Source organism: Carcharodon carcharias, chromosome 27, assembly GCF_017639515.1.
Source record: "Carcharodon carcharias isolate sCarCar2 chromosome 27, sCarCar2.pri, whole genome shotgun sequence".
NCBI classification, from domain to species: Eukaryota; Metazoa; Chordata; class Chondrichthyes; order Lamniformes; family Lamnidae; genus Carcharodon; species Carcharodon carcharias.
The window spans coordinates 16,511,981-16,537,865 of record NC_054493.1 but is presented as its reverse complement, the minus strand read 5'-3'; the positions used below and the strand labels follow the sequence as shown (position 1 = coordinate 16,537,865).

At 45.0% G+C, this 25,885-nt stretch overlaps 1 protein-coding gene and 1 pseudogene across 1 annotated transcript; both read right to left on the bottom strand.

Annotated features, from left to right (window-relative positions):
- Positions 1-6,280: 6,280 nt before the first annotated feature.
- Positions 6,281-8,887, bottom strand: LOC121270192 (annotated as a pseudogene).
- A 13,797-nt stretch (positions 8,888-22,684) lies between these two features.
- LOC121270195 (zinc finger protein 239-like) lies at positions 22,685-24,628 on the bottom strand. Its single transcript, XM_041175504.1, has 2 exons — positions 24,501-24,628; positions 22,685-23,945 (listed from the first exon to the last, which is right to left on the bottom strand). Exon 2 carries the CDS (start codon positions 23,831-23,833, stop codon positions 22,796-22,798), a length of 1,038 nt encoding a protein of 345 aa, XP_041031438.1. The 5' UTR covers positions 23,834-23,945; positions 24,501-24,628; the 3' UTR covers positions 22,685-22,795.
- Between the last annotated feature and the right edge of the window lie 1,257 nt (positions 24,629-25,885).

Sequence of the window (25,885 nt, the reverse complement as noted above, 5' to 3'; positions counted from 1 at the left end):
ATACCACTTAAAGAACTGTCATAACCTATATTTTAAAGTCTCCCTGTAGGATTTTAAATAGCTGCTGTGTCATAACATAATTATGGTACGAGAATTGAAAATGTTAGTGTGACATTCCTGAGTCTACCAATGAAAGGCAATAACAACAACAGGTTGCATTTATATAGAACCTTTAACATGGTAAAACATGCCAAGGTGCTTCACAGATGATTAAAAACCTGGTCAAAGAGGTAGATTCTAAGAAGTGTTTTAGAGGAGGAGATAGAGAGAGGTTTAGGGAGGGAATTCAAGAGCTCGAGACCTCGGAAGCTGAAAGCACGGCCACCAATGGTGGAGTGATGTAGGAGGGGTAGTGAGGAAGGGGTCAGAATTGGAGAAGCATAAGGTGCTCGGAGGGTCGTAGGGCTGGAGGAGGTTCCAGAGACTGTCTGTCATGGAGAGAGTGGCTGCCTCCATGGAGCTTCAGACACGGCTCTGAAATAGGCCCATGCAGATCATGACCACGGCCGTGCAGGAGATGTCTGCTGCCTTAAACAGGGTGACAGACACCGTATCTGTGACCTTACAACATGTCACTGATCTCCACCAAGCTGGACTCTGCAGCAGAGTGGGAGGAATGATGTGACTCTGGTCCAGTAGAGGGATGATGGACAAAGGAGACATGTTAAGTGGGAACTCCGCTCAAAGCGTTCCCATTCTTAATCATTACCACACCCAACACCTGCCACCACCACCCTCCAGGCAGTAACCTACATGCTGCCCCCATCTCCCGACACGCTGCCCCTGTCTCTCCCTAGCTGAATCTGCCCCTGCACAGATACAGGTGGATCAGTCTTTCCTGGGACCCTGAGGGGCTCTGACACCCAGAAGACGGAGACCACAAGCCTCTCGGCAGTGAGAGCAAGGATGTGAGCAGCCTGTCTCTCCCTCTGCTGAAACCACACAGGATTCACCACATAGAAGCAATAGGAAGGGTCTGGGCTAGAAATTGTAATTCACCAAGGGTGCATGGGGGCGTTTGATAAAATATTAATTTCCTTTTTAAGTAATGGCACAGAAAATGTATTGATTGGAACCACTTCCAACTCTTGTGCATTCTGACATCCTGAGGGCCAGCTCATCCTCTCACTGGGTTCATGCTGAATGTTAGTCCGGGCTGTGAGCCATTGGGTGGATGTACAATGGCTGGATAAGTGGGTGAAGGAATGTTCAGTGAACAGGGAGGGGAATGGGGGTTGGTGCTGCTGGTGGGAAGTGTTCATTCTGAAGGAGTCCCACCTGAAACTGACCATTCATTTATCAGTTTGAAATGATTGAGCTGCTGTGTTCTTTTAGTTCTGTTCTTCTAGTTTTCCAGGATTTATATATATGTTTTTTATTAAAACGTTCTTGTTGTAACACTGTAATCCAGAGGATTTCATATCTGTTAAAGTCAATCCCCACTGAGTACACAGGAGGACTCAACTGGTCCTAAATTTCATGCTATCAATAAACAAAGATCTTACAAGATGTTTATATGAGGAATTGCTTTTCTGTGAGACCAGAGACTATGTCCCAAAGTTCAGATTTGCGCCTTGAGCCTGGGCTATCAGGCCCACATACATGGAGCACCATTACCCAATGTCCTTCATCCCTGATTTTAATCACTCCACCATTGATGGCTGTGCCTTCAGCTGCCTGGACCCTAAGCTCTGGAATTTCCTCCCTAAACCTCTCCACCTTTCTACTTCACTTTCCTCCTTTAAGACAGCTTATAACCGACCTCTTTGACCAAGCTTTTGGTCATCTGGCCTAATATGTCATTCTGCTCATGTGAAACTCCATGGGATATTTTATCATGTTAAAAGCTCGATATAAATATAAGATGTTGCAGTTGTTGTAGCTCAGTCAGACCCAATCACTGGCTGAGTGAGTGAATCTGTATAAATGTAACTCAGACACAGCTTGTGTCATAGTGAGATCCCTTACTGAGTAAGTCTGTATCAGTGTAACTCATAGACACAGCTTGTTAGAACAGACCTGGGGAGAAGGAAGCTCTGAACTAATCACTGGACTCCCTGATCTCCACAATTGGGAAAAGGTGATTCTTTCCAAATATTCAAAAATACATTTATCAAAGATGATTTCTTGTTGTGAGCTGCATTATTTGGTAAAATTAGAGTGAAGTAGTGGGATTGATCCACAGCTTGAGTCATCAGCTTAAGGACAGGAAGAGAGAGAATCTGGAGAGGAGAAAAGAATAAGTAGGAGACTGGATGCTGAATCTGGAAAAACGAGCAGAGAGGGAGAGGAGTGTGTGGGACAGAGATTTATAGATTTAGGGGAATGAGAGGCAAAAATGTTCCATGAAAACTAGAATTGCCTGTTCAGAATTTCTATCCTGTATTTAGATTTGACGACTTATGTAAACTCCTTTTACAGGACATTAGAAGTGGATGATTTACAGACAGGAAACTCAAAAGAAAAATTTCAACAAGATCTTATAGAATCACTTAATTCATGTAATGTTGGTTTCTGATTGTGGAAGGAGAAATGTTTGTTCTGTCTGTGGGAAAATTACAATCACCAGGGAAGTGGTACTTAGCAAATTGATGGAGCTGCAGGCTGACAAATTCCTGGGTCCTGATGGACTTCATCCTACAGCCTTAAAAGAAGTGGCTTGTGAGATAGTTTATGCCTTTGTTTTAATTTTCCAAAGTTCCCTAGGTTCCAGGAAGATTCCATTCAATTGGAAAATAACAATTGTAACTCCTTTAGTCAAAAAGGAAGGGAGACAGAAAGCAGAAAACTGCAGATCAGTTAGTTTAACATCTGTCATAGGGAAAATGTTCGTAGGTACGATCAAAGGTGTGAGAAAAATTCAAGGTTATCAGGCAGAGTCAACATGGTTTTGAGCAAGGAAATCATGTTTAATGAATTTATTGGAGCTTTTTGAAGCAGTCGCATGTGGATAGGGGGGAACCAGTGGATCTACTTAGATTTCCAGAAGGCATTTGATAAGGTGTCACATCAAAGGTTCTTGCAGAAAATAAAAACCCATGGTGCCTGGGGTAACATATTGGCATGGATAGAAGAATGGCTAGTTAATAGGAAAGATGACAGGATGTAACAAGTGGTGTGCCACAGGGATCAGTGCTGTGGCCTCAACTTTTTACACTTTTTATAAGTGACTTGGATGAAGAGACCAAAGATATGGTTGCTAAATTTGCTGATGACACAAAGATAGATAGGAAAGTAAGTTGTGAAGAGGACATGAGGCTACAAACGGACACATAGCTTAAGTGAGTGGGCAAAGATCTGGCAAATGGAGTATAATGTGGGAAAATATGAAATTGTCCATTTTGACAGGAAGAATAAAAAAAGATTATTATCTAAATGATGGGAGATTGCAGAGCTCAGAGATTTCGAGGGATCTGGGTGTCCTAGTGCATGAATCACAAAATGCTAGTATGCAGATATAACAAATAATGAGAAAAACGTTTTTGTGAGGAGAATTGAATATAAAAGTAGAGAGGTTATGCTTCAGTTGTACAGGACACTGGTGAGACCACATCTGGAGTAATGTGTACGGTATTGGTCACCTTATTTAAGGAAAGATGTAAATGTATTGGAAGCATTTCAGAGAAGGTTTACGAGACTAATACCAGGAATGGGCGGGTTGTCTTATGAGGAAAGGTTGGACAGGCTAGGCATGTATCCACTGGAGTTTAATTGTAAGAGGTGACTTGATTGAAACATATACGATTCTGAGGGGTCTTGACAGGGTGGATTTGCAGAGGATGTTTCCTCTTGTGGGAGAATCTAGAACTAGGGGTCACTGTTTCAAAATAAGGGGTTGCCCATTTAGGACAGATATGAGAAGATTTTTTTTTCTCTCAGAGGGTTGTGAGTCTTTGGAACTCTCTTCCTCAAAAAGCAGTGGAAGCAGAGTCTTTGAATATTTTTAAGGCAGAGCTAGATATATTCATGATTAACAAGGGGGGAGGACAGTTTATCAGGGGTAGCCAGGAATATGGGTTTGAGGTTACAATCAAATGAGCCATGATCTTATTGAATGGCGGAGCCTGCTCGAGGAGCAGAGTGACCTGCTCCTGTTCCTAATTTGTATGTAATACATTATAAAGGAACATCTGATCTCAAAGACAATCTCTTGTATATGTGGAGGGTTTGTGCTGAATCAGTTTTAAAGGGGTTAAATGATATATGTTTTCTATATTGGACAATCACATTAAAATCTGAAACTCAGGTGGGAAGATCTGGATCATTGTATTACTCCAGGAAGTCTTAAAACCAGAGTGACAGTATTTCAGAACTGATTCCTGTGATAGCAGCAATCCCATTGCTATCTGTTGGTAAGACCGATGGAAATATTTAAAGTGGAGACTATAGGCATGTTGGATGGTGTGCACAAGAAATTTGTGAACTATCTGAGGATAACTGAGGGGAAATGAAGGGATCTGGAAAGCAGCAGACACTTCATGTTGTTCCAGGAGAAGTGGGGACTGGTTGTGTAGGTGTCAGGTTTTACACAGCACACGGTCAGCCTGTGCTTTCACCCTGGATGAAGAATCTCTGAATGGTACCATTCAAATCACTCAATGGGATTCTCAGGAGCCTCATCTGCTCAGAAAGCAGGTGGTTTGTGTTACAGCGAATGAGAAACGATACACACTCACAGACACCCACACGCAGAGACCGAAACACACACACACACACACCCCCTCAATGATGAACACAGAACCACATATTTGTACTCAGAGAACCACACTGACACAGGAATTCTTCCTGTCCCATCAATTGGACAACACCTGCCAACTTGATTAATCCTGAGGATAAAGTATCAATATCTATAAGGCCGTTATATTAGAGAAATTCAAGTCAACATTATCCTCCAGTGACTGATCAATTTTGTTCATACAATCCCACTGTTTTCTCTGAATCTTAAATCAATATTGAACAACATCTGGGACATAGGAAACAACAACCAATAATGTTGAGTGGTCTATTGTGACCCTGGGTGATCATCCCCGATGGGAGATAGAGTAAAATATAGAACAATATCCCTGGATAATCACAGCATCTACTTTTATCCCGGTATTACAGATGATGCTAATTCCCCTTATATTGATGGTCCACTTGATGAAGAGAATTCTAAGACAGGTTATAAGGAGAAAGAATAGATTGAAATGTTTGCACTGACCAAGAGAAAGGCTTTGAAGCTACAAAAGGAAGAATTTTCCTGAGCCTCAAGATGGGGAATGAAGACAGAGGGAGGCCAGGTGAGGAAGACCCGAGTAATTCTAATAACTTTATTAAACATTACTCCATAGTAAAGACACCTACACACATTATAACTAATGATCTGCAATAGAAACAGGTTCTAGGAGGTCATATTGAGGGTAAGATTAGAACCTGTGAATAGACATGAAGAGATTAATGATCTGAAAGGACAGACCGCACATGTTCTCAGCACCGGGCTATGGTGTTAGGAGATGGACTGAATACAAAGATATTAAGTCTTTCAGAAGGAGATGATATATTCATGTACAAATCGTGACAAAAGCAATGACAATATCACACAGACTCACTGAAGAGGATTACCTCATTTACAAGATGATTTAATGGGTTAATGTGTTCCATTTTGATAAACAAATAACCAGAATGTGTTGACAAGTTATCAACAAGTTAGTGAAATGTTCGTAAAGTCAAAAAGGATCAATACACAAAAGCTCGATGTCCTTGAACTTCAAGCAGACTGATCAGATTAGAATAATGTGCTCACAACTCTTTCTGATGAGTCCTCCCATGAGTATCCAGTAATCTCATGGTCTCGGTATGTAATAGGTTATGTACTAGAAATAAAAACATTAAACTAATGTCTCATTGTTTCCTTGTTTCCGAGTTTATTTAAAGGGATACAGATAATTCTATAAAAACGAAAAGTATATTTAGCTTTTAGGGAGCAACGTTCTAACAATTTGAAATGAATTTCAGGATCTCTGATCAATACTATATCCATTATCAGGAAATGTGTTTCCAGACAGGAAATGACACTTTGTCATTGACATTTTTACAGTTGTCATGATGATCAAATCCTTTTACACAGAGACACACACAAGAGACAAATACCCTTCATGCAGTGTGAACTCACTGATGAGTCAGAAGTTTAAACAACTGAGTGAATCCCTTCCAATACATGGAGCAGGTGAGCAGTCTCAGCCCAGTGTGAACTCGCTGGTGTGTCCAGAGATTGGATGAATTAATTAATCCAATCTCATGTTCATAACACCTGCATAATCTTTTCCAGTGTGAACATGTTGGTGATTTATCAGGTCAGTTGATTCCATGAATCCTTTCCCACACACAAAGCAAGTGAATGACTGTACAACAGCAGGCTGTATGACTGAGTGAATCCCTACCCACACAGGGAGCAGGTGATCAGTCTCTCCCCTGTGAAAACTTGTTGGTATCTGAGAAGGATGCATGTCTGATCAATTCTCTTCCCACACTATGAGCATGAGACTGTCTCTCCCCATTGTGATCACACTGGTGTAACAATGAGGTAAGATGATTGCCTGAACCTAGTCGCACAATGAGAGCACCTGACCTCACGACAATGAACGATTTGATGCGATAGCAGATCCTGGGAACTTTTATAGCATTTCCCACAATCTGGACATTTAAAAGGTCACTCATTAGTGTGAACCCGCTGGTGTCTCAGCAGGTTGGATGAGTGAGAAAATCCCTTCCCACATTTGAGGCAGATGAACGGTCTCTCTCCAGTGTGAACCCGCTGGTGCGTCAGCAGGTGGGATGAACAAGTGAATCCCTTCCCGCACCTGGAGCAGGTGAATGGCCTCTCCCCGGTGTGGGTGCGTTTGTGTGTAAGCAGCTGGGATGAGGTAGTGAATCCCTTTCCACAGTCAGAGCAGGTGAATGGCCTCTCCCCAGTATGAGTGCGCTGGTGCGTCAGCAGGTGGGATGACTGAGTGAACTCCTTACCACACTCGGAGCAGGCGAACGGCCTCTCCCCAGTGTGAACTCGCTGGTGTGTCAGCAGGCGGGATGAGGTAGTGAATCCTCTCCCACACTCGGGGCAGGTGAATGGCTTCTCCTCAGTGTGACTGTGCTGATGTACAGTGAGGTCAGATGATCGTCTGAACCCAGTCCCACAGTGAGAGCACTTGAACGGTCTCTCGTCAGTGTGAACACGTTGGTGGGACATCAGTTCCTGGGAACTTTTATAGCACTTCCCGCAGTCTGCGCATTTAAAAGGTCTCTCATCAGTGTGAACTCGCTGGTGCCTCAGCAGGTTGGATGAGTGAGCAAACCCCTTCCCACACTTGGAGCAGGTAAATGGTCTCTCCCCGGTGTGAACCCGCTGGTGCGTCAGCAGGTGGGATGAACAAGTGAACCCCTTCTCACACTTGGAGCAGCTGAACGGTCTCTCCCCAGTGTGAGTGCGCTGGTGCGTCAGCAGTTGGGATGAGGTAGGGAATCCCTTTCCACACTCAGAGCAGGTGAACGGCCTCCCCCCAGTGTGAACTCGCTGGTGTCCCAAAAGCGTGCATATCTGATTGAATTTCTTCCCACAGTCGGAGCATGTGAATAGCCTCTCCCCAGTGTGAATTCGCTGGTGCGTCAGCAGGTAGGATGACCGAGTGAATCCCTTCCCACACTTGGAGCAGGTGAACGGCCTCTCCCCAGTGTGAACTCGCTCATGTACAGTGAGGTCAGATGATTGGCTGAATCCAATGCCACAGTGAGAGCACCTGAATGGTCTCTCGCCAGTGTGAACACGTTGATGGGACATCAGTTCCCTGGAACTTATACAGCACTTCCCGCAATCTGGACATTTAAAAGGTTTCTTGCCAGTGTGAACTCGCTGGTGCCTCAGCAGGTTTGACGAGTGAGAAAAGTCTTTCCCACACTTGGAGCAGGTGAACGGCCTCTTCCCAGTGTGAACTCGTTGATGTGTCAGCAGGTGGGATGAACAAGTAAATCCCTTCCCACATTTGAAGCAGATGAATGGCCTCTCCCCAGTGTGAATTCGCTGGTGTGTCAGCAGGTTGGATGACTGAGTGAATCCCTTCCCACACTCAGAGCAGGTGAATGGCCTTTCCCCAGTGTGAACTCGCTGGTGTGTTAGCAGATGGGATGACTGAGTGAATCCCTTTCCACACTCGGAGCAGGTGAATGGCCTCTCCCCAGTGTGAATGCACTGGTGTGTTAGAAGGTAAGATGAGGTAGTAAATCCCTTCCCACACTCTGAACAGGTGAATGGCCTTTCCCCAGTGTGAATGCGCTGATGTACCCTGAGGTCAGATGATCGTCTGAACCCAGTCCCACAGTGAGAGCACTTGAACGGTGTCACATCAGTGTGAACACGTTGGTGAGACATCAGTTCCCCAGAGCTTTTGTAGTGTTTCCTGCAGTCTGGGCATTGAAAAGGTCTCTCATCAGTGTGAACTCGCTGGTGTCTCAGCAGGTTGGATGAATGAGCAAATCCCTTCCCACACTTGGAGCAGGTGAATGGCTTTTCTCCGGTGTGAATGCGCTGGTGTGTCAGAAGGTGGGATGAGGTAGTGAATCCCTTCCCACAGTCGGAGCAGGTGAATGGCCTCTCCCCGTTGTGACAACCCTGATGAATTTCTACCTTGAATGGATAATTGTATCCCTTCCCACAGTCCCCAAATCTCCACGGTTTCTCCCCATTCTGACTGCATTTATGTTCTGACAGGCTGGATGAATGGCTGAAGTCTTGTCCACACACACAGCACATGCACGGTTTCTCCCCACTGTGAACAGTGCTTTTTCCTTCCATGTTCAAGATCTGATGATATTCAGGTTATAATAAATTTTGCGATTGAGGCAGATCTTGATATGATGTTGTGTTTGTGTTTCTCGACTGCAAATCCTTCAACTTCAAATATCCTGTGAGTTTGATGTAAAACAGAAAAAGTGGAGTGAGAGAGAATCCCAGAAAAGCAAAGGCAGATTGTGATATTGAGCTGAATTAATTTGGTAATTTGTGGGGCTGGCACTAGGGAAAAGTGACCATGAAAGTTATCAAATTGTCATAAAAACACAATTTGTTCACCAATGTCCTTCAGGGAAGAGAATCAGTCTGTGTCTACACAAGGTTCCAGCATCTATAGAAGGAAAGGGAGAGGTGGGAGAGGCAGTGGGTGATGGAGAGGAATTTTATATATTTACAACTTGACAAGAACTTCGACAGAATCTCACAAACCCTCAACCTCCAGCACTTCGAAGGACCAGAATAGCAGGTGTATGAAAATGCTATCACCTCCAAATTCCTCTGCAAGTCACACACCAATGTCTTAGGTTGAGATGATTGGCCTCCAACAACCACAAGCACTTTCCTTAGTATTGGGCATGACTCCAGCCAGATTCCTCCCTCCCAATTACCACTGACTTCAATTTTACTCGGGCTCCTTGATGCCACACTGGGCCAAGGTAGGTCACTTTCAAATCATCTCTGGAATTTAGCTCTTTTGTTGAGGTCATTGGCAAGTAAGGGGCAAGAATCAGAGGAATGCAGAGTGCCTAACATCATGGAATGGCACAGCACAGAAGGAGGCCATTCTGCCCATTATGGCCACACTAGATCTTTGAAAGAGCTGTACATTTTAACACCACAATCCTGCCCTTTCCCAACAGCCCTGCGATTTTTTTCCAATTTGAGTATTTATCCCATTTGAAAGGTATTACTGAATTGCTTCCACCACCCTTTCAGGCAGTGCATTCTGGAGCATAACAAATCATTGCATTATGTCCCTCATGTCACCTCTGGTTCTGCTACCAATTACCTTCAATCTGTGTTATCTGCTCACTGACCCGTGTCACACTGGAAAGAGATTCTCCTTATTTAGAGGGTATAGGGCTTGAGGAGGTCACAGAGATAGGGAGGGGTGACTCCATGGAGGGAATTGAACAAAAGGATGAGAATTTTAAAGGCTGAAGTCACCAGACATCTCCCCCAGTACAGAATGTGGATCACTAATTGCATGTAGAATGTTTCTTTAACTGATAATTGTGCAGAAATCTGAATGATTGTCTCCCTAAATATCACAAATGGTTGCATGATCAGTGAGGAATTAATCTATATCTTTAACTAACGACAACATGGAACGAGAGAAATGAATGACCTTTAAATGCCTGGCCAACTTGGCACAGAAGCATCTGAAACAAAGGCCAGGAACTCCAGGAAGATGGAGGCGTACTGATAATGTCACTGAACTTGTAATGCTAAAGCTAATGCTCTGGGGAGATTGGTTCAAATTTCATCAGCACAGCTGGTGCAATTTAACCCCATTTAATAAAATCTGGAATTTTAGGCTGGTGTCAGTAACAGTGAGCAAATCATTGCAAAAACAATCTGGTTCACTAATGTCCTTTAGAGAAGGAAACGTGTCATCCTTACCTGTTGTGGCCCACATGTGACTCTAGGTCCACAGAAACGTGGTTGACTCTTAACTGCTTCTGAAATGGCCGGGCAAGGCAATTAGGACAGGCAACAAACGCTGGTCTTGCCAGTGATACCCACATCCCATGAAATAAATAAAAATACTGATAAATGTTAAATAATGTTGTTGATAAAAGAGATACTCCTTTAATGTTTCAGAGATGACTGATTCCCCAGGGGTTCACTCTGACTCCCCTGACTGACTGACTCAGGGTCCAGTCCTCAATCCCCCCCGATCGGTGACTGAACTCGCTGCTCCTTTGCTCCTCCGGCCTTGAGCTCCTCTTGCTGTTGTTTCCCAGGACAGTCAATGCCCGCTCTCCAACATGACCCTGTCAGATGGAGTTCAGGGGCTCAGAGGAAGAAAAGAAAATGAGGCGGTGGACCTGAGTTGGGAAAAACAAGGAGAGAAACAGGATTCAATGGAGGAACTGAGCGGGGGGCGAGCGCAGCCTCAGGAACAGCGAGTGCGGCTCTCAGAGGCCAAATGACAGAGGCCGTGCCCGGCGGCCGTGCGGTGACCTCTCCGGGCTGGGGGGTGGGGGCTGCCCATTAAAGCGATGCTGCAGCGCCTCCCCCATCCTGGCCGCCGCTTCCCGGTTTCTTCTGCCGTTTCCACCGAGTCCGACTCACAACAAAGGAGCCGCCCAGAATGCCCCGCGGCTGGTCCTGGGGAACATGCGCACTCTCAGCGCCTGGTGAAAGGAGCGAGTTGGATAGAGCGGTTTCTAGGGCGCGGGGGATTGTGGGAACAACGGCCGCCATTCGTGTAAGAAACAAACAATAGTTCAAAGGGGTTGACGTTTCGAGTCCTCATGACCCTTCAACAGAACTAATCTTTCTTTACAAGGAGAGGGAAATATAAGCTGGTTTAAGGGGGTGGGGGGGGGAGAAGTGGAGGGGGGGTTGTTAGGATAGCAGCAGACCATCAAAAGATGTCACAGACAAAAGAACAAAAGAACACAGGTGTTGAAGTTGGTGATATTATCTAAACGAATGTGCTAATTAAGAATGGATGGTAGGGCACTCAAGGTATAGCTCTAGTGGGGGTGGGGGAGCATAAAAGATTTAAAAATAATGGAAATAGGTGGGAAAAGAAAAATCTATATAAATTATTGGAAAAGAAAAAGAAAGGAAGGGGGAAGAAACAGAAAGGGGGTGGGGATGGAGGAGAGAGCTCAAGACCTAAAGTTGTTGAATTCAATATTCAGTCCTGAATGCTGTAAAGTGCCTGGTTGGAAGATGAGGTGCTGTTCCTCCAGTTTGCGTTGGGCTTCACTGGAACAATGCAGCAGGCCAAGGACAGACATGTGGGCAAGAGAGCAGGGTGGAGTGTTAAAATGGCAAGCGACAGAGAGGTTTGGGTTATTCTTGCGGTCAGACTGCAGGTGTTCTGCAAAGCGGTCACTCAGTTTAGGTTTGGTCTCTCCGATGTAGAGGAGACCACATTGGGAGCAACGAATACAGTAGACTAAGTTGGGAGAAATGCAAGTGAAATGCTGTTTCACTTGAAAGGAGTGTTTGGGCCCTTGGACAGTGAGGAGAGAGGAAGTGAAGGGGCAGGTGTTACATCTTTTGCGTGGGCATGGGGAGGTGCCATAGGTGGGGGTTGAGGAGTAGGGGTTGATGGAGGAGTGGACCGGGGTGTCCCGGAGGGAATGATCCCTTTGGAATGCCGACAGGGGGAGTGAAGGGAAGATGGGTTTGGTGGTGGCATCATGGTGGAGTTGGCGGAAATGGCGGAGGATGATCCTTTGAATGTGGAGGCTGGTGGGGTGATAAGTGAAGACAAGGGGGACCCTATCATGTTTCTGGGAGGGAGGAGAAGGCATGAGGGCAGATGCGTGGGAGATGGACCGGATGCGGTTGAGTGCCCTGTCAACAACTGTGGGTGGAAAACCTCGGTTAAGGAAGAAGGAGGACATGTCTGAGGAGCTGTTTTTGAAGGTAGCATCATCGGAACAGATGCGACGGAGGCGAAGGAACTGAGAGAATGGGATAGAGTCCTTACAGGAAGTGGGGTGTGAGGAGCTGAGTGCAATGAGCTTCCATTACAAGCCTACCGATTCCCACAGCTACCTCGACTACAGCTCATATTGAATTCAATAACTTTAGGTCTTGAGCTCCCTCATCCATCCCCACCCCCTTTTTGTTTCTTCCCCCTTCCTTTTTTTTCTTTTCCAATAACTTATATGGATTTTTCTTTTCCCACCTATTTCCATTATTTTTAAATCTTTTATGCCCTGCTAGCCTTTCCACCCCACCCCCACTAGAGCTATACCTTGAGTGCCCTACCATCTATTCTTAATTAGCACATTCGTTTAGATAATATCACCAACTTCAACACCTGTGTTCTTTTGTCTGTGACATCTTTTGATGATCTGCTCCTATCCTAACACCCCCCCCACCCCCCTCCACTCCCCCCCCCCCCCCCCCAACAGAATGCTGACAGCAGGGAGTGAAGGGAAGATGTGTTTGGTGGTGGCATCATGCTGTAATTGGCAGAAATGGCGGAGGATGATCCTTTGAGTACCAAAGTTGGTGGGGTGAAAAGTAAGGACAAGGGGGAGCCTATCATGGTCCTGGAAGGGAGAGGAAGGTGTGAGGGCAGAGTCACAGGAGATGGGTTGGATACGGTTGAGGGCCCTGTGAACCACAGTGGGTGGGAAATCTCGGCTAAAGAAGAAGGAAGGCATTTCAGAAGTGTCATTTTGGAAAGTCGCATCATCGGAACAGATGGAGGCGAAGGAACTGAGAGAATGGGATGGAGTCCTTACAGGAAGCAGGGTGTAAGGAGCTGTAGTCAAGATAGCTGTGGGAGTCAGTTGGCTTGTAATGAATATTGGTGGACAGTCTATCACCAGAAATTGAGACAGAGAGGTCAAGGAAGGGAAGGGAAGTGTCAGAAATGGACCATGTGAAGGTAATGAAGGGGTGGAAATTGGAAGAAAAATTGATAAATTTTTCCATGTCCAGACAGGAGCATGAGGCGGCACTGAGATAGTCATTGATGTACCAAAGAAAGAGTTGTGGGAGGGGGCTTGAGTAGGGCTGGAACAAGGCATGCTCCACATACCCCATAAAGAGACAGCCATAACTGGGGCCCATGCAGTTACCCATAGCCACACCTTTTATTTGGAGGAAGCGAGACGAGTTAAAGGAGAAATTGTTCAGTGAGAGAACAAGTTCAGCCAGACGGAGGAGAGTAGTGGTGGATGGTGATTGTTCGGGCCTCTGTTCAAGGAAGAAGTGGAGAGCCCTCAGACCATTCTGGTGGGGGATGGAGGGATTGGACGTCCATGGTGAAGAGGAGGCGGTTAGGGCCAGGGAATTGGAAATTGTTGGTATCAGGTAGGGTATCAGAGGAATCACGGATGTAAGTGGGAAGAGACTGGACAAGGGAGAACAAATTCAAGATGGTAAGAAATGAATTCCATGGGGCAGAAACAGGCTGACATGATCTGTCTGCCGGGATAGTCCTGTTTGTGGATTTTGGGGAGGAGGTACAAGCGGGCTGTCTGGGGTTGAGAGACTGTAATGTCTTGAATATGGCCTATTTTAATATGAAGAGAGATATGGTACAATGAAGTAATAATTGAGACAGATCCTGGTGTGTTATAGAGACATGGTCTCATGAATTAATAACTGAGGAAGGATCTATTGTAATATAAACAGAGAGATGATCTCGTTAATTTAAATATATTCATGCTCAATTGTAATAATAACTGAGAGAAGAGTCTACTTTGAAATATGCAATCAGGGACTCGTGCAGTAACAACTGAGAGAGGGCCTGGTGTAATATAAACAGTGACATTGTCTTAGTACAGTAATCTGAGGCAGTGTCTTCTGTAATGTAAATAGAGATACATTCTACTTTAATAGAAACACTGACAGTCTGTAGTTTTGGGAGGTTTTAATTCTGTTTTTGCCATCAGGAACAGACACGGTCACAAAGTTGAGTGGCGAAACAACTTTATTGAGACAAAGTCAGGACAAGTTTACCAAGTTTCATGTAAGTTACAGTGACAAACTCTGGCAGCGATTTACAGTTTAACGTGGATTATTCTACTTGTATCAAATCCATTTCTTCTCCTCGGTTTCTCTCTCTTAGCTGCTGGTCTCTGCTTCTTCTCCTCTGCACGGCCCTGCTCAGGAGAATCTCTTTCATGTTGCCTCTTATCCAATTAACCTCTGCCTCTTCCCAATCAATGCTCATCCCTGTGGTGAACATGCCCTGAGATTGCTTCTCTTAGCCAAACAGATTTAGTTCATGTCAGCAATGTTAGCCTTAATTAATCACCTAAGTTTATCATATTCACAATTCATGACAGCAATGTTAGCCTTATTTAATCATGTAATGTTCCGTGTATTCACCGTGGTTCTATTTTCTCGTATCTGCAGGCTGCTACATCCTGTTGCCATTTATCTCAGAGAGGCCCCTACATTCCTGCCTTTGGCTTACCAAACAATCTTCAAGAAATTTAGCTTTTAGCTGCAGTAAGTGTTTTAAAGATTGTCATTATTTCCCAGAATCTTTCTCCCTTGGCATTCAGTAAGCCCTATTTCTCCATTTTCCTTCTTCACTATACCACAAAAGGGGTTTTAAGAGTTCAGTGTTAATAATTTTACACTATCTTCTATTGAAGACCTCTGGTTATTCTCTTCCCCATGAGAGAAAACATTCTCTCTGTGTCCCCTCTATCGAAATCTTTCACAATTTTAAAGATCTCTGTTAGGTCACCTTTCAACCTTCCTTTTTCAAGAGACAAGAGACCCAGTCCATCAATCTTTTCTTCATACGTATTTCTGGTATCATCCTTGTAACTCATCTGCTCCTTCTCCAGTGTCTCTCCATTCTTTTTATAAAATGGTGACCAGAGCTGTACTCATTACTCTCAGTGTGGTCTGACCAAGGCTCCAGACAGCTTTAGCAGAACTTCCCCACATTCCAATTCCATTCCTCATGAAATAAAACCTCATGCTCAATTTGCTCTTATTATGGCCTTGCTCTGATTGACGCATTTACACTCGATCTAATTGTTCCTCTACCCCACCCAGACTCACATCTTCCAAGTAATAAGTGACCTCCTTATTCTTCTGACTAAAATCTACTACCTCACATTTATGTGTGTTCAACTTCATTTGCCCCTTCTCCCCAGCTCTGATCTGACAAGCTGCAGCTACAGTGGAGATATTTATATTTAAATTGTTCACTACATCAGTGATCTGATTCTGTTCAAACCAAAACCACAAGGACATCTGTGCATTGTTCTGAGTGTGAGCACAAGGCTGTGTCACTATCACACACAGATACCGTTTCCTTGCTTCACATCTCTATACAAAGACCAGTTCTTTATACATTCCTTTTCTACACAATTGCAGCAAACATGAATAAGAATGTGAGGCTCATTAATATTCAACCACATTTCGTAACAGCAAAGGTTCTACTGGAACAAAAGTTCAGTCATTTTCCATTGCAGGCAAAACACAGAGAAAAGAAAGACTTGCATCATATAGCACCTTTCATCACCTTAGGGTGTCCCAAATTGCTTTACATCAGGGAAGTCCTTTTGAAGCACAATCACTGTTGTAATTTAGGAAACACATCACAATCAATTTGCGCACAGCAAGCTCCTATACACCGCAATATAATAATGATCAGATCTATGTCTCGAAATGTTAACTGTGTTCCTCTCCGCAGAAGCTGCCAGACCTGCTGAGTTGTTCCAAGTATTTTTATTTTTGTTCCCTGTTTAATTGGGAAGTTTTATGTTACAGCCAATGAGAAACTGCAAACTCAGATTTTCACAGGCTCTCTCTCTGTCTCATATACATATAGAGGCTTACGGACAGCCCTCACATGCACACAGCTATACCCTCACCCACCACGCCCCCAACCTCTCTCACACACAGACATACTCACACAGAGACAATTCCTGTTTTATCGGGTGAACAACACCAGCCAACCTGACCATTACTGCAGAAAAAGTATCGATGTCTGTTGTAAGGGCCACAATGTTAAGAGAAATTCATGTAAACATTACCCTCCAGGGGCTGAGAGCAATTTTGACCATCCAACTCCAATGAACCTTAAATCTATATTGAACAACATCTGGGGCAGAGGCAACAACAAAACATTAACATTAAGAAGGCTATTGCTACCCTGGGTGGGAGATAGTGTGAAATACAGAACGACATCCCTGCATAATGACAGCCTCCACTTTCCTCCTGGTATCACAGATTATGTTAATGCTGACTTGGAAATATATTGCTGTTTCTTCACTGTCGCTGGGTCAAAATCCTGGAACTCCCTCCCTAACAGCACTGTGGGTGTACCTACACCATATGGACTGCAGCGGTTCAAGAAGGCAGCTCACCACCACCTTCTCATGGGTAATTAGGGATGGGCAATAAATGCTGGCCCAGTCAGTGGTGCCCATATCCAGTAAATGGTTTTTTTTAAAGCCCCTTATCTCGATGGTCTGCTTGATGCAGAGGATTCTAAGACAGGTTACAAGGAGAAAGAATATAATGGAGATAAAAACAAAAAATTGTGGATGTAGTAAATGTTTGCACTGACCAAGAGAAAAGCTTTGAAAAGGAAGAACCTTCTTGAGCCTCGAGGTGGGGAATGTAGACAGAGGAAGGCCTGGTGAGGAAGACCTGAATAACTCGAATAACTTTATTAAACATTTCTCAACAGTAACCACACTTAAACACATTAAAAACTAAGGACCAGCAATAGAAGCAGGCTCCAGAAGGATAAGATGAGAAGCTGTGAGCTGATTAATGATCTGAAAGGACAGACGACGTGCATTCTGCTCACCGAGTCGGATAGTCAGGTGATTAACCAAATAAAAAGACGTGATTAAATCTAACAGAGAGATGAGATATTCAGGTATAAACTGTGAGAAAAGCAATGAGAGAATCACATAGATGTATGAAAGAGAACAGCATAATTTACCAGATGAATTAATAGGTAAATCAATAAAAAACAGCGTTGACATGTTATCAGCAATTTAGCACGAACTAACCAAAGAAAAAAGATTCACTGCACAAAAGAAACAATCCATGAGACTTTTTACCAGAGAAGGAAGAGGTCATGAATGTGTGACAGTAGATGGGACTTTCCATGCTTGAGCAGTTCAGCTGGAATTCCATCCTTGCCGGGTGTCTTTCTGCTTGCTGGACAATCAATGGCCTTTTCGAGCTCATCCAAGTCAACCATGACAGGAAGCTGTGGGAGTGTCAAATTGAGAGTGGGGGATGTCCGTTTCAGAGGAGTACAGCTCACAGTGATGTCCAGTCACAGAGATGTTTGTAATATTTTCTCAGGGGGACATCTGTTTACTTCTGTTGGTGAATACTTCATCATACTCCAATTTCAGGAAGGCGATTTTGGTGATGGTCGGACCAAGCGCCCTCTTGATCCCACCATACGTTGCAGATTTCCATTGTCAAAGGCAGTTTAGATTCCTGGATGCAGACTGATCCAGTGTTTACTTACACAGTTTCTCCCGGTCTTTTACACAAGTGTCTTGGCTACATTCAAGTTATGCAGTGTTCTAGCTGTTGTGTTTATGTTGTGCATCAGGTGGGTTTTGCTTTTTGCTTCAATGACAGATGTCACCCCTGCTGAGTAGGTCTCAAACCAGCCCTCGTTGTGGATTCCACCCTTACCAAATGTTGCTGCTGCTGTGTCAAAAATGATTGAACTCAGTGACTTCCAAACTTAATCAATATCAATGTTGATTGATGAAGCTTTTATTGATGTGCCTGTAAAATATTTTACTGTTTTGTTTCATGTTTCTTGATAATTTAATTTCAAATTGGAGGTTTCACTGTGAAGAATGTGTAAGTCAGTAAGAATTGTCAGCAAGGGTTAATCATCATTTTCTAATCGGAGCTGTTAATCAGTGGCGCCTTTCAGACACTGAACTGTAGATTTTGCATTAAAGATTAATTTAGGATTGAAATAAAAGTTCATAATTTTATTGTAAATTAGTTCCTGGTGAGAGTTCTTGAATTAAGGGGAAATATCACATATGGTGCTTTTAAAAAAGGACACTGCAGTCCTGAAAACCAGTGACATCTCTAGAATATTAAACTTCAGCCAGTTATGAGTTTTTAACATGAACAAACATAATATTGTCAGAATATCAGTCCTGGACATGATCCAAGGGCGATAACAGCAGAATGCAACTCCGGCAGTCACTTATGAATTCGCTGATGTGTCAGCAGGTTAGATGGCTGAGTGAATCCTTTCCCACACACACAGCAGGTGAATGGCCTCTCTCCAGTGTGAGTGTGTTGGTGCACCACCAGGTTGAAGGATTTAGTGAATCCCTTCCCACACACGGAGCAGGTGAATGGCCTCTCGCCCGTGTGAGTTCGCTGGTGTATCAGCAGGTTGGAAGGGTGAGTGTATTCCTTCCCACACACAGTGCAAGTGAACAGTTTCTGCCCAGAGTGAACCCGCTGGTGCGCAATGAGATTGGGTGAAGACCTGAACCTCTTTCCACAATTGGTGCAGCTGAACGGCCTCTCCTCTGTGTGAGTTTGTTGGTGCTCCAGCAGATGGGAGGACCGACTGAATCCCTTTCCACACACAGAGCAGGTAAATGGCCTCTCCCCAGTGTGAACTCGCTGGTGTGCAATGAGGTTGGATGAAGACCTGAACCTCTTTCCACAGGAAGAGCAGCTGAATGGCCTCTCCTCAGTGTGAGTTTGTTGGTGTGACTGGAGGCAGGATAACTGAGTAAATGCCTTCCCACACACAGAGCAGTTAAATGGTTTTTCCCGAGTGTGAACGCGTTGATGGTTTTTCAGTAAAGATGGATAATTAAATCCTTTACCACAGTCCCCACATTTCCACGGTTTCTCCATGATGTCAGTGTCCTTGTGTCACTCCAAATTGGACAATCAGTTGAAGCCTTGTCCACACACAACACGTGTATGGTTTCTCCCCAATGTGAGTGGTGTGTAGTTTTTACAGGCTGTGCAAGTGGTTAAAGCTCTTTCCTCAATCAGTGCACTGGAACACTCTCGCTCGCGTGTGTCTCAGTGCTTTTCCAGTCACACTGATGTTTGAAATCTTTTCCCAAAGACAGAACAGAAAAACTTTTCTCCTTCCATATTCAAAGGCCAACGATATTCAGGTCCTGATGTATTGAGTAATTCAATCAATCAGACCTTGATGTGATGTCTATTTGAGTCTTACATCTGTAAATCCTCCTCCTCTAATATCCTGTAAATGTTACAAAAGTTATCACCGTCAGTCCTGGATAGAAATTCAGAACAGACAATTCTAGTTTCTGTGGAACATTTTTTCCTCTCTTGTTCCCCCAGACCTGTAAATCCCCGTCCCACACACTCTCCCTTCTCCCTGGGCTGAAATCCAAACCCATCTCACCATCTCCACCATTTCTTTCCTCCATTCCCAGTTTTCTCCCTCCCTCTCCTCTGCCTGGGTTCAGTTCTCCAGCTCCTGTCCGCAGACTGACAATAAAATCAATGAGTGTTATTGGGGGTTTGGGGCCTCCAGCGGGTGTTTCTGAATCCTCCCCGTCCACCTCCCAGGGTTTCCTTCCTTCCCACAGATCAGATTCCTCATTGATTTGAGCCCAAAGTGTAACCTCTTATTTATTGTCCCCCCTCCCCTCCCCCATCCTCTGATGTGAACCATCCTCCACTCGCTGACCCAGGATGGCGGCCGTTAACCTGGGCCTGTTCCCGGGAGGGAGAAGCCCCGCAGCTGTTAAAACCAGGCATCGAGTTCTTCACGGCCGGGTTTGGGGCCCACACCGGGTGCTTATGAACCCGCCTATCTCACCCCCGCCGTCGGTTCCATCCTCCGGCTCACCCGTCAACTTCTCTCCCGCTGCCAATTTCCTCCCGACCGCCTGAGTCCGGCTTCATACCCAAATGCGCATGCTCCAGCTCCGGGCCAGGTGATTGACAGCAGCTCCGGACCAATAGAAGAAGGGGACGGGACTGGAGGACCGTGCGGGAGCGGCTGGTCCTCCAGCCAATGGGAGTGAATGAGGGGCGGGGCTGGTGTTCCACGACGGGAGTGGCTGGTCCTCCAGCCAATGGGAATGAATGAGGGGCGGGGCTGGAGGCAGTGTTCCACGGCGGGAGGAGCTGGTCCTCCAGCCAATGGGAGTGAATGAGGGGCGGGGCTGGAGGTGGGTGTTCCACAGCGGGAGGAGCTGCGGGTATTGGATCCCGTGGATGTTCCGGGTTGTGCATTTATACTTCTCCTGGTGTCTAATACACACAGATCAATAAAACAGGGAATTCCTGGAAACACACTGCAGATCCTTCTTTATCTGGGGATCAAATGTCCCAGCAGTTAACAGGCTCCTGCTCTGAACTCCACCATCTGCTCTTGTAATGCAGACTTTTGCAGATCTATTTTAAATGGGTTGGTTTTAAACGTAGATTTAACCAGCCTTAAATTCGTAGATTCACAAATGCGTTAAATCTTCAAAGAATAATTACCACAATAATTTTCAGACTGGCAACTTAAACCTGCCGTTTCACTTTCAGTCAGAAACAGATCACAGTTTTACAGTAATCTCTGATTTGATAACACGTTTCCAGCATTCACCGTTGTTCTTCCTGACTGTAAACACATTTGTAAAGGAGCCTTCTGTTCCGTGTCTAGGAGCTCGGAACCATGGGGATTTTGCTGTCAGTGAAGAGAGATGAAAAAGACCAAAGTGCCGTTTGTCCCTGAAGGACAGTGTCCAGGCTGAAGTTCTGTTCCTGCTCCCCTCCTCCTCCTCCCCTGCTCCCCTACTCCTGGTCCGCTCCCAGATTGTCCTTTCTGAGCTGCAGCCAGCTGATGTTAAAGTCAGGTCGGAAGTGCCTAAATCTACAACAATGTGTTTATTTTATATGTATCAAAAATGTTAAACTCAAGCCCTTCCTAACAGCACTGTGGGTGTACCAACACCACATGGACTGCAGTGGTTCAAGATGGTGGCTCACCACTACCTTCTCAAGGGCTATAAAGGCTGGCCAAGCCAGCAACGCCCACATCCCATTTCAGAATGAAAACAAAGTTACAGGCATTATTTAAATCAGCAGAAACAAACCCCCAAAATCAGAATGAACATGATTCAGTCCTGGATGTGATTAACAGCAGCAGAATCCAATACCTGCAGACACTTGTGAACTCGCTGGTGTGTCAATAGGTGAGATGAATTAGTGAATCTCTTCACACTTGAGGAGCAGATGACCTCACACCAATATGTATGTGTTTGTGTATCAGCAGACCCATTAAAACATTGGAAGGGTTTCTTTTCTATGTGGGCACATTGATGTGTAGTGAGGTGGGATGACTGAGTGAATCCCTTCCCACACACAGAACAGGCGAATGGTCTCTCCCCAGTGAGAGTGCACTGGTGGACACTGAGCTCACATGATCACCTGAGCCTAGTCCCTAAGTGGGAGCTCTTGAATGATCTCATCAGTGTGAACGCGTTGATGGCATGTCAGCTCCACAGAACTTTTAAAACACTTCCTACAATCAAGAGATTTTAAAAATCTTCCATCATTGTGAACTCACTGGTGTCAACAGGTTGAATGGGTTAGTGAAACCCTTCCCACACATGGAACAGGTGAATGACCTCTCCCCACTGTGAACTCACTGGTGTCGCTGCAGGATGGACAATCACCTCAACCACTTCCCGCATTGGGAGCAGATGAATTGTGTGGAACCAGAGTGAATGCACTGATGCTGCATCAGTGAATATGGGTTTTTAAAGCCCTTGTCACAGTCTAAACATTTAAACCCTCTCTCTCCAGTATGAACTCGCTGGTGCGTGTGAAGGCTGGGTGGGGAAAGATGTGAGTTCAGGGCTCAGACAAGGGGAAGCTTTAGAGACAGTTTGGCCCGGGGATCCAGTGGAAGAGAGGGAAGTCGCAGAGGCAGCTCATCAGATTGTCTCAATGTTGGTGACAATGAGGCTTCATGAGTCCTCACTTGTTGGGGGTGAGAATGGAGGAGACAGGGGAGAGGGAGAGCCCTTCAAAAGGAACTAACCTCTGTTAGAGTTATGAAAAAGATCCTTTTAACTGGGCTGGAGTTTATTAACATCAGCAGAAACAGACACCAATGAATATAAAAACAAAATACTAGTTCTGTTGAAGGATCATGAGGACTCGAAAAATCAACTCTTTTCTTCTCCGCCGATGCTGCCAGACCTGCTGAGTTTTTCCAGGTAATTCTGTTTTTATTTTGTCACCAATGAATATAGTTCAGTCCTGGCCATGATTGACTGCAAAATCCAATCACTGCAGTCACTTGTGAACTTGTTGGTGTTTCAGCAGGTGAGGTGGCTGAGTAAATCCGTTCCCACACTTCGAGCAAATGAACGACCTCTCCCCAGTGTGAACCCGCTGGTGTTTCACCAGGTTGGACGACTGAGTGAATTCCTTCCCACACATGGAGCAAGTGAATGGCCTCTCCCCAGTGTGAACTCTCTGATGTCTCAACAAGGTCGATGAATCAGTAAATCTCTTCCCACAACTGGAGCAGGTGAACGGCCTCTCCCCAGTGTGAACTCGCTGGTGTTTTAGCAGAATGAATGACTGAGTGAATCCCTTCCCACACTCAGAGCAGGTGAATGGCCTCTCCCCGGTGTGACCTCGCTGGTATTTCAGCAGGGTGGATGATTGAGTGAATCCCTTCCCACAGTCAGAGCAGGTGAATGGCCTCTCCTCATTGTGAATTCGCTGGTGTTTCAGCAAGTCAGATGAATCAGTGAATCCCTTTCCACGCTCAGTGCAGGCAAACGGTCTCTCCCCAGTGTGAACTCGCTGGTGTTTCAGCAGGGTGGATGAGGTAGGGAACCCCTTTCCACACTCAGAGCAGATGAACGGTCTCTCTCCAGTGTGAACCCGCTGGTGTATCAGCAGGATGGATGAGGTAGTGAATCCCTTCCCACACTCATGGCAGGTGAATGGCCTCTCCCCAGTATGAACCCACTGGTGCTTCAGCAGGTGGGATGAACAAGTGAATCCCTTCCCACACTTGGAGCAGATGAATGGTCTCTCCCCAGTGTGAACTCGCTGGTGTGTCAGCAGGATGGCTGAAGTAGTGAATCCCTTTCCACACTCAGAGCAGATGAAAGGCCTCTCTCCAGTGTGATTGCGCCGATGAGTTTCCAGTTCAGACCGGAATCTGAATCCCTTCCCACAGTCCCCACATTTCCACAGTTTATCCCCAGTGAGACTACATTTATGTTTCAACAGGCCAGATGATTGGCTGAATCCTCGTCCACACACAGAACACATGTACGGTTTCTGTCCACTGTGAATGGTGCTTTTTGCTTCCATGTTCAAAATCCAATGATATTTGGGTTATGGTGAATTGGCATCAGATCCTGATATGATCTTGGTTTGAGTTTTCTGTCTCCATTCCAATTCCGTCTCCTGCTCTTCTAATATCCTGTAAAAGAAAAAGTCAAAAGAGACAAACATTTCTCTTGGTTTCAGGTCGCCATGTGTAAATCCTCCCCTTTTAAAAGAGGTTTCCAAAATCTATCCCTGTCAGTCCGGGATAGAAATTCACATCTCCTGTTGTCAGGTATAGGGATGCTGCACATCTCCCCCTATAAAGATGGTTGCCATTTACCACGGTCTGAAGTGTTTTTCTTTATTTTTTCCCTCGGATGTGATTGTCACTGATTGCCTATCCCGAATTGCCCTTGAACTGAGGGCAAAACATTGCTGTGGGTCTGAAATCACATGGAGACCAGGTAAAGAGGACAAATTCCAATCAGAGAACCACTGGGGTTTTTGCAACAATTGATAATGCCATGGTCACTATTACTGACCTAACATTCCAGATCATATTCAATTTAATCATTGAATAAATCCCATTAATTAATTTAAAAATTCCACTAACTGCCACGGTAGGATTTTAACCCCTGTCCCGAGCATTAGGCTGCTTCTCTGGATCACTGATCCACAGATCTCACCACCAGCCACCATTCCCACTTACAGAGAGGCTACAATTACCACCCAGGTCAATGCAACCGTGGGACCGATAGTTTCTTATTCTGGGTTTGAGGCCTCTCCACCCTCTCCGTTACCCTCCGACACTCGGCCACTTCTCCGCCTCCCTGCAGCTCCAGCACCCACACTGTGCAAGGGCCTGTCCGAACACGCACTGCGCAGACTCCATTCACATCCAGCCACTTGCGCTTGCGCAAACTGCTCCTGTTGTGAGGATAGGGCATATTCTCTGCCGTCATGAATGCTGGGTAAGAGTCCCGCCATTGAAAAGCAACGTTGTTGACCAGAAAATTGTGTTTTATGGTCCGATGACGATCGCAGCCATAGGGTCAAGATATAACATTATTAAACCAATTGACAGGCCAAGCAAATTATACCGGCAGCGTAGTGCTATCCTGGGTGTAATTAACAGCAGAACAAACCCCTACAGTTAGACATGATCTCATTGGAGTCTCAGCAGGTGGGATGAACAAGTGATTTTTTTTTAAACTCCCATATACAGAACATTTAAACTTTGTCTTGTCGGTAAGAGTGCACCGATTGTGGATGAAATCCTTTGAACTTTTAAAGCTGGAATGTAAATAAATAGGGAATTGGAGTAAATCCCTTCTCACATGAGAAGTATCTGAATGATCTCTCTCTGGTGTGACTGTGCTGTTGTGTCAGTAAATGTGATGACCGAGTGAATCTATTTCCACTTTCAGCTGGTTAGCATTCTTTTCCTGGTGGGGTTTACCCATCAATTTCCAGCTCAGACAGGGCTTTCAAACCCTTCAGGTGATGAATTCCACATTCTCAGCAGTCTCCTAAAGCAAAATACAGCAGATGCTGCACATCTGAAATAAAAACAGAAAATGCTGGAAGGAGTCAGTAAATCTGATAGTGTCCGTGGAGAGAGAAACACCGTTTACATTTCAGGTATATGACCTTTCATCAGAACTGCAGAGCATCAGTATACAGACCCAAAACATTAACTCTATTTCACAATCCACAGTTGATGCCAGATGTGGTGAATACTTTGTTCTGGCATTTTCTGTTTTTATCCCTGGTTAAAAGAATTGCTCCTAAACTGCATATTAGATTTATTGGAGACTAACTTATATGTGTTCTTGTCTATCCACAGAGGGAACCAACCTCCATTTGTTCAGCCTGTCAAACCCTTTCGTAATCTGAAAGGCCTTAATCAGGTCATTCCTCATTCTCTTTCCCAGGGAAAACATATTCAGCCTGTTAATTTTTTCTTGGTAGGAATAACCTGCCAGTTCTGGCATCATTCCAGTAAATTTCCTACAATCACAGTCGGTGCAGCACCCTTCTTCCTTCCTCCCTTACCAAGTTCCAGGGCCCCAAATGCACTTTCCAGATGACACG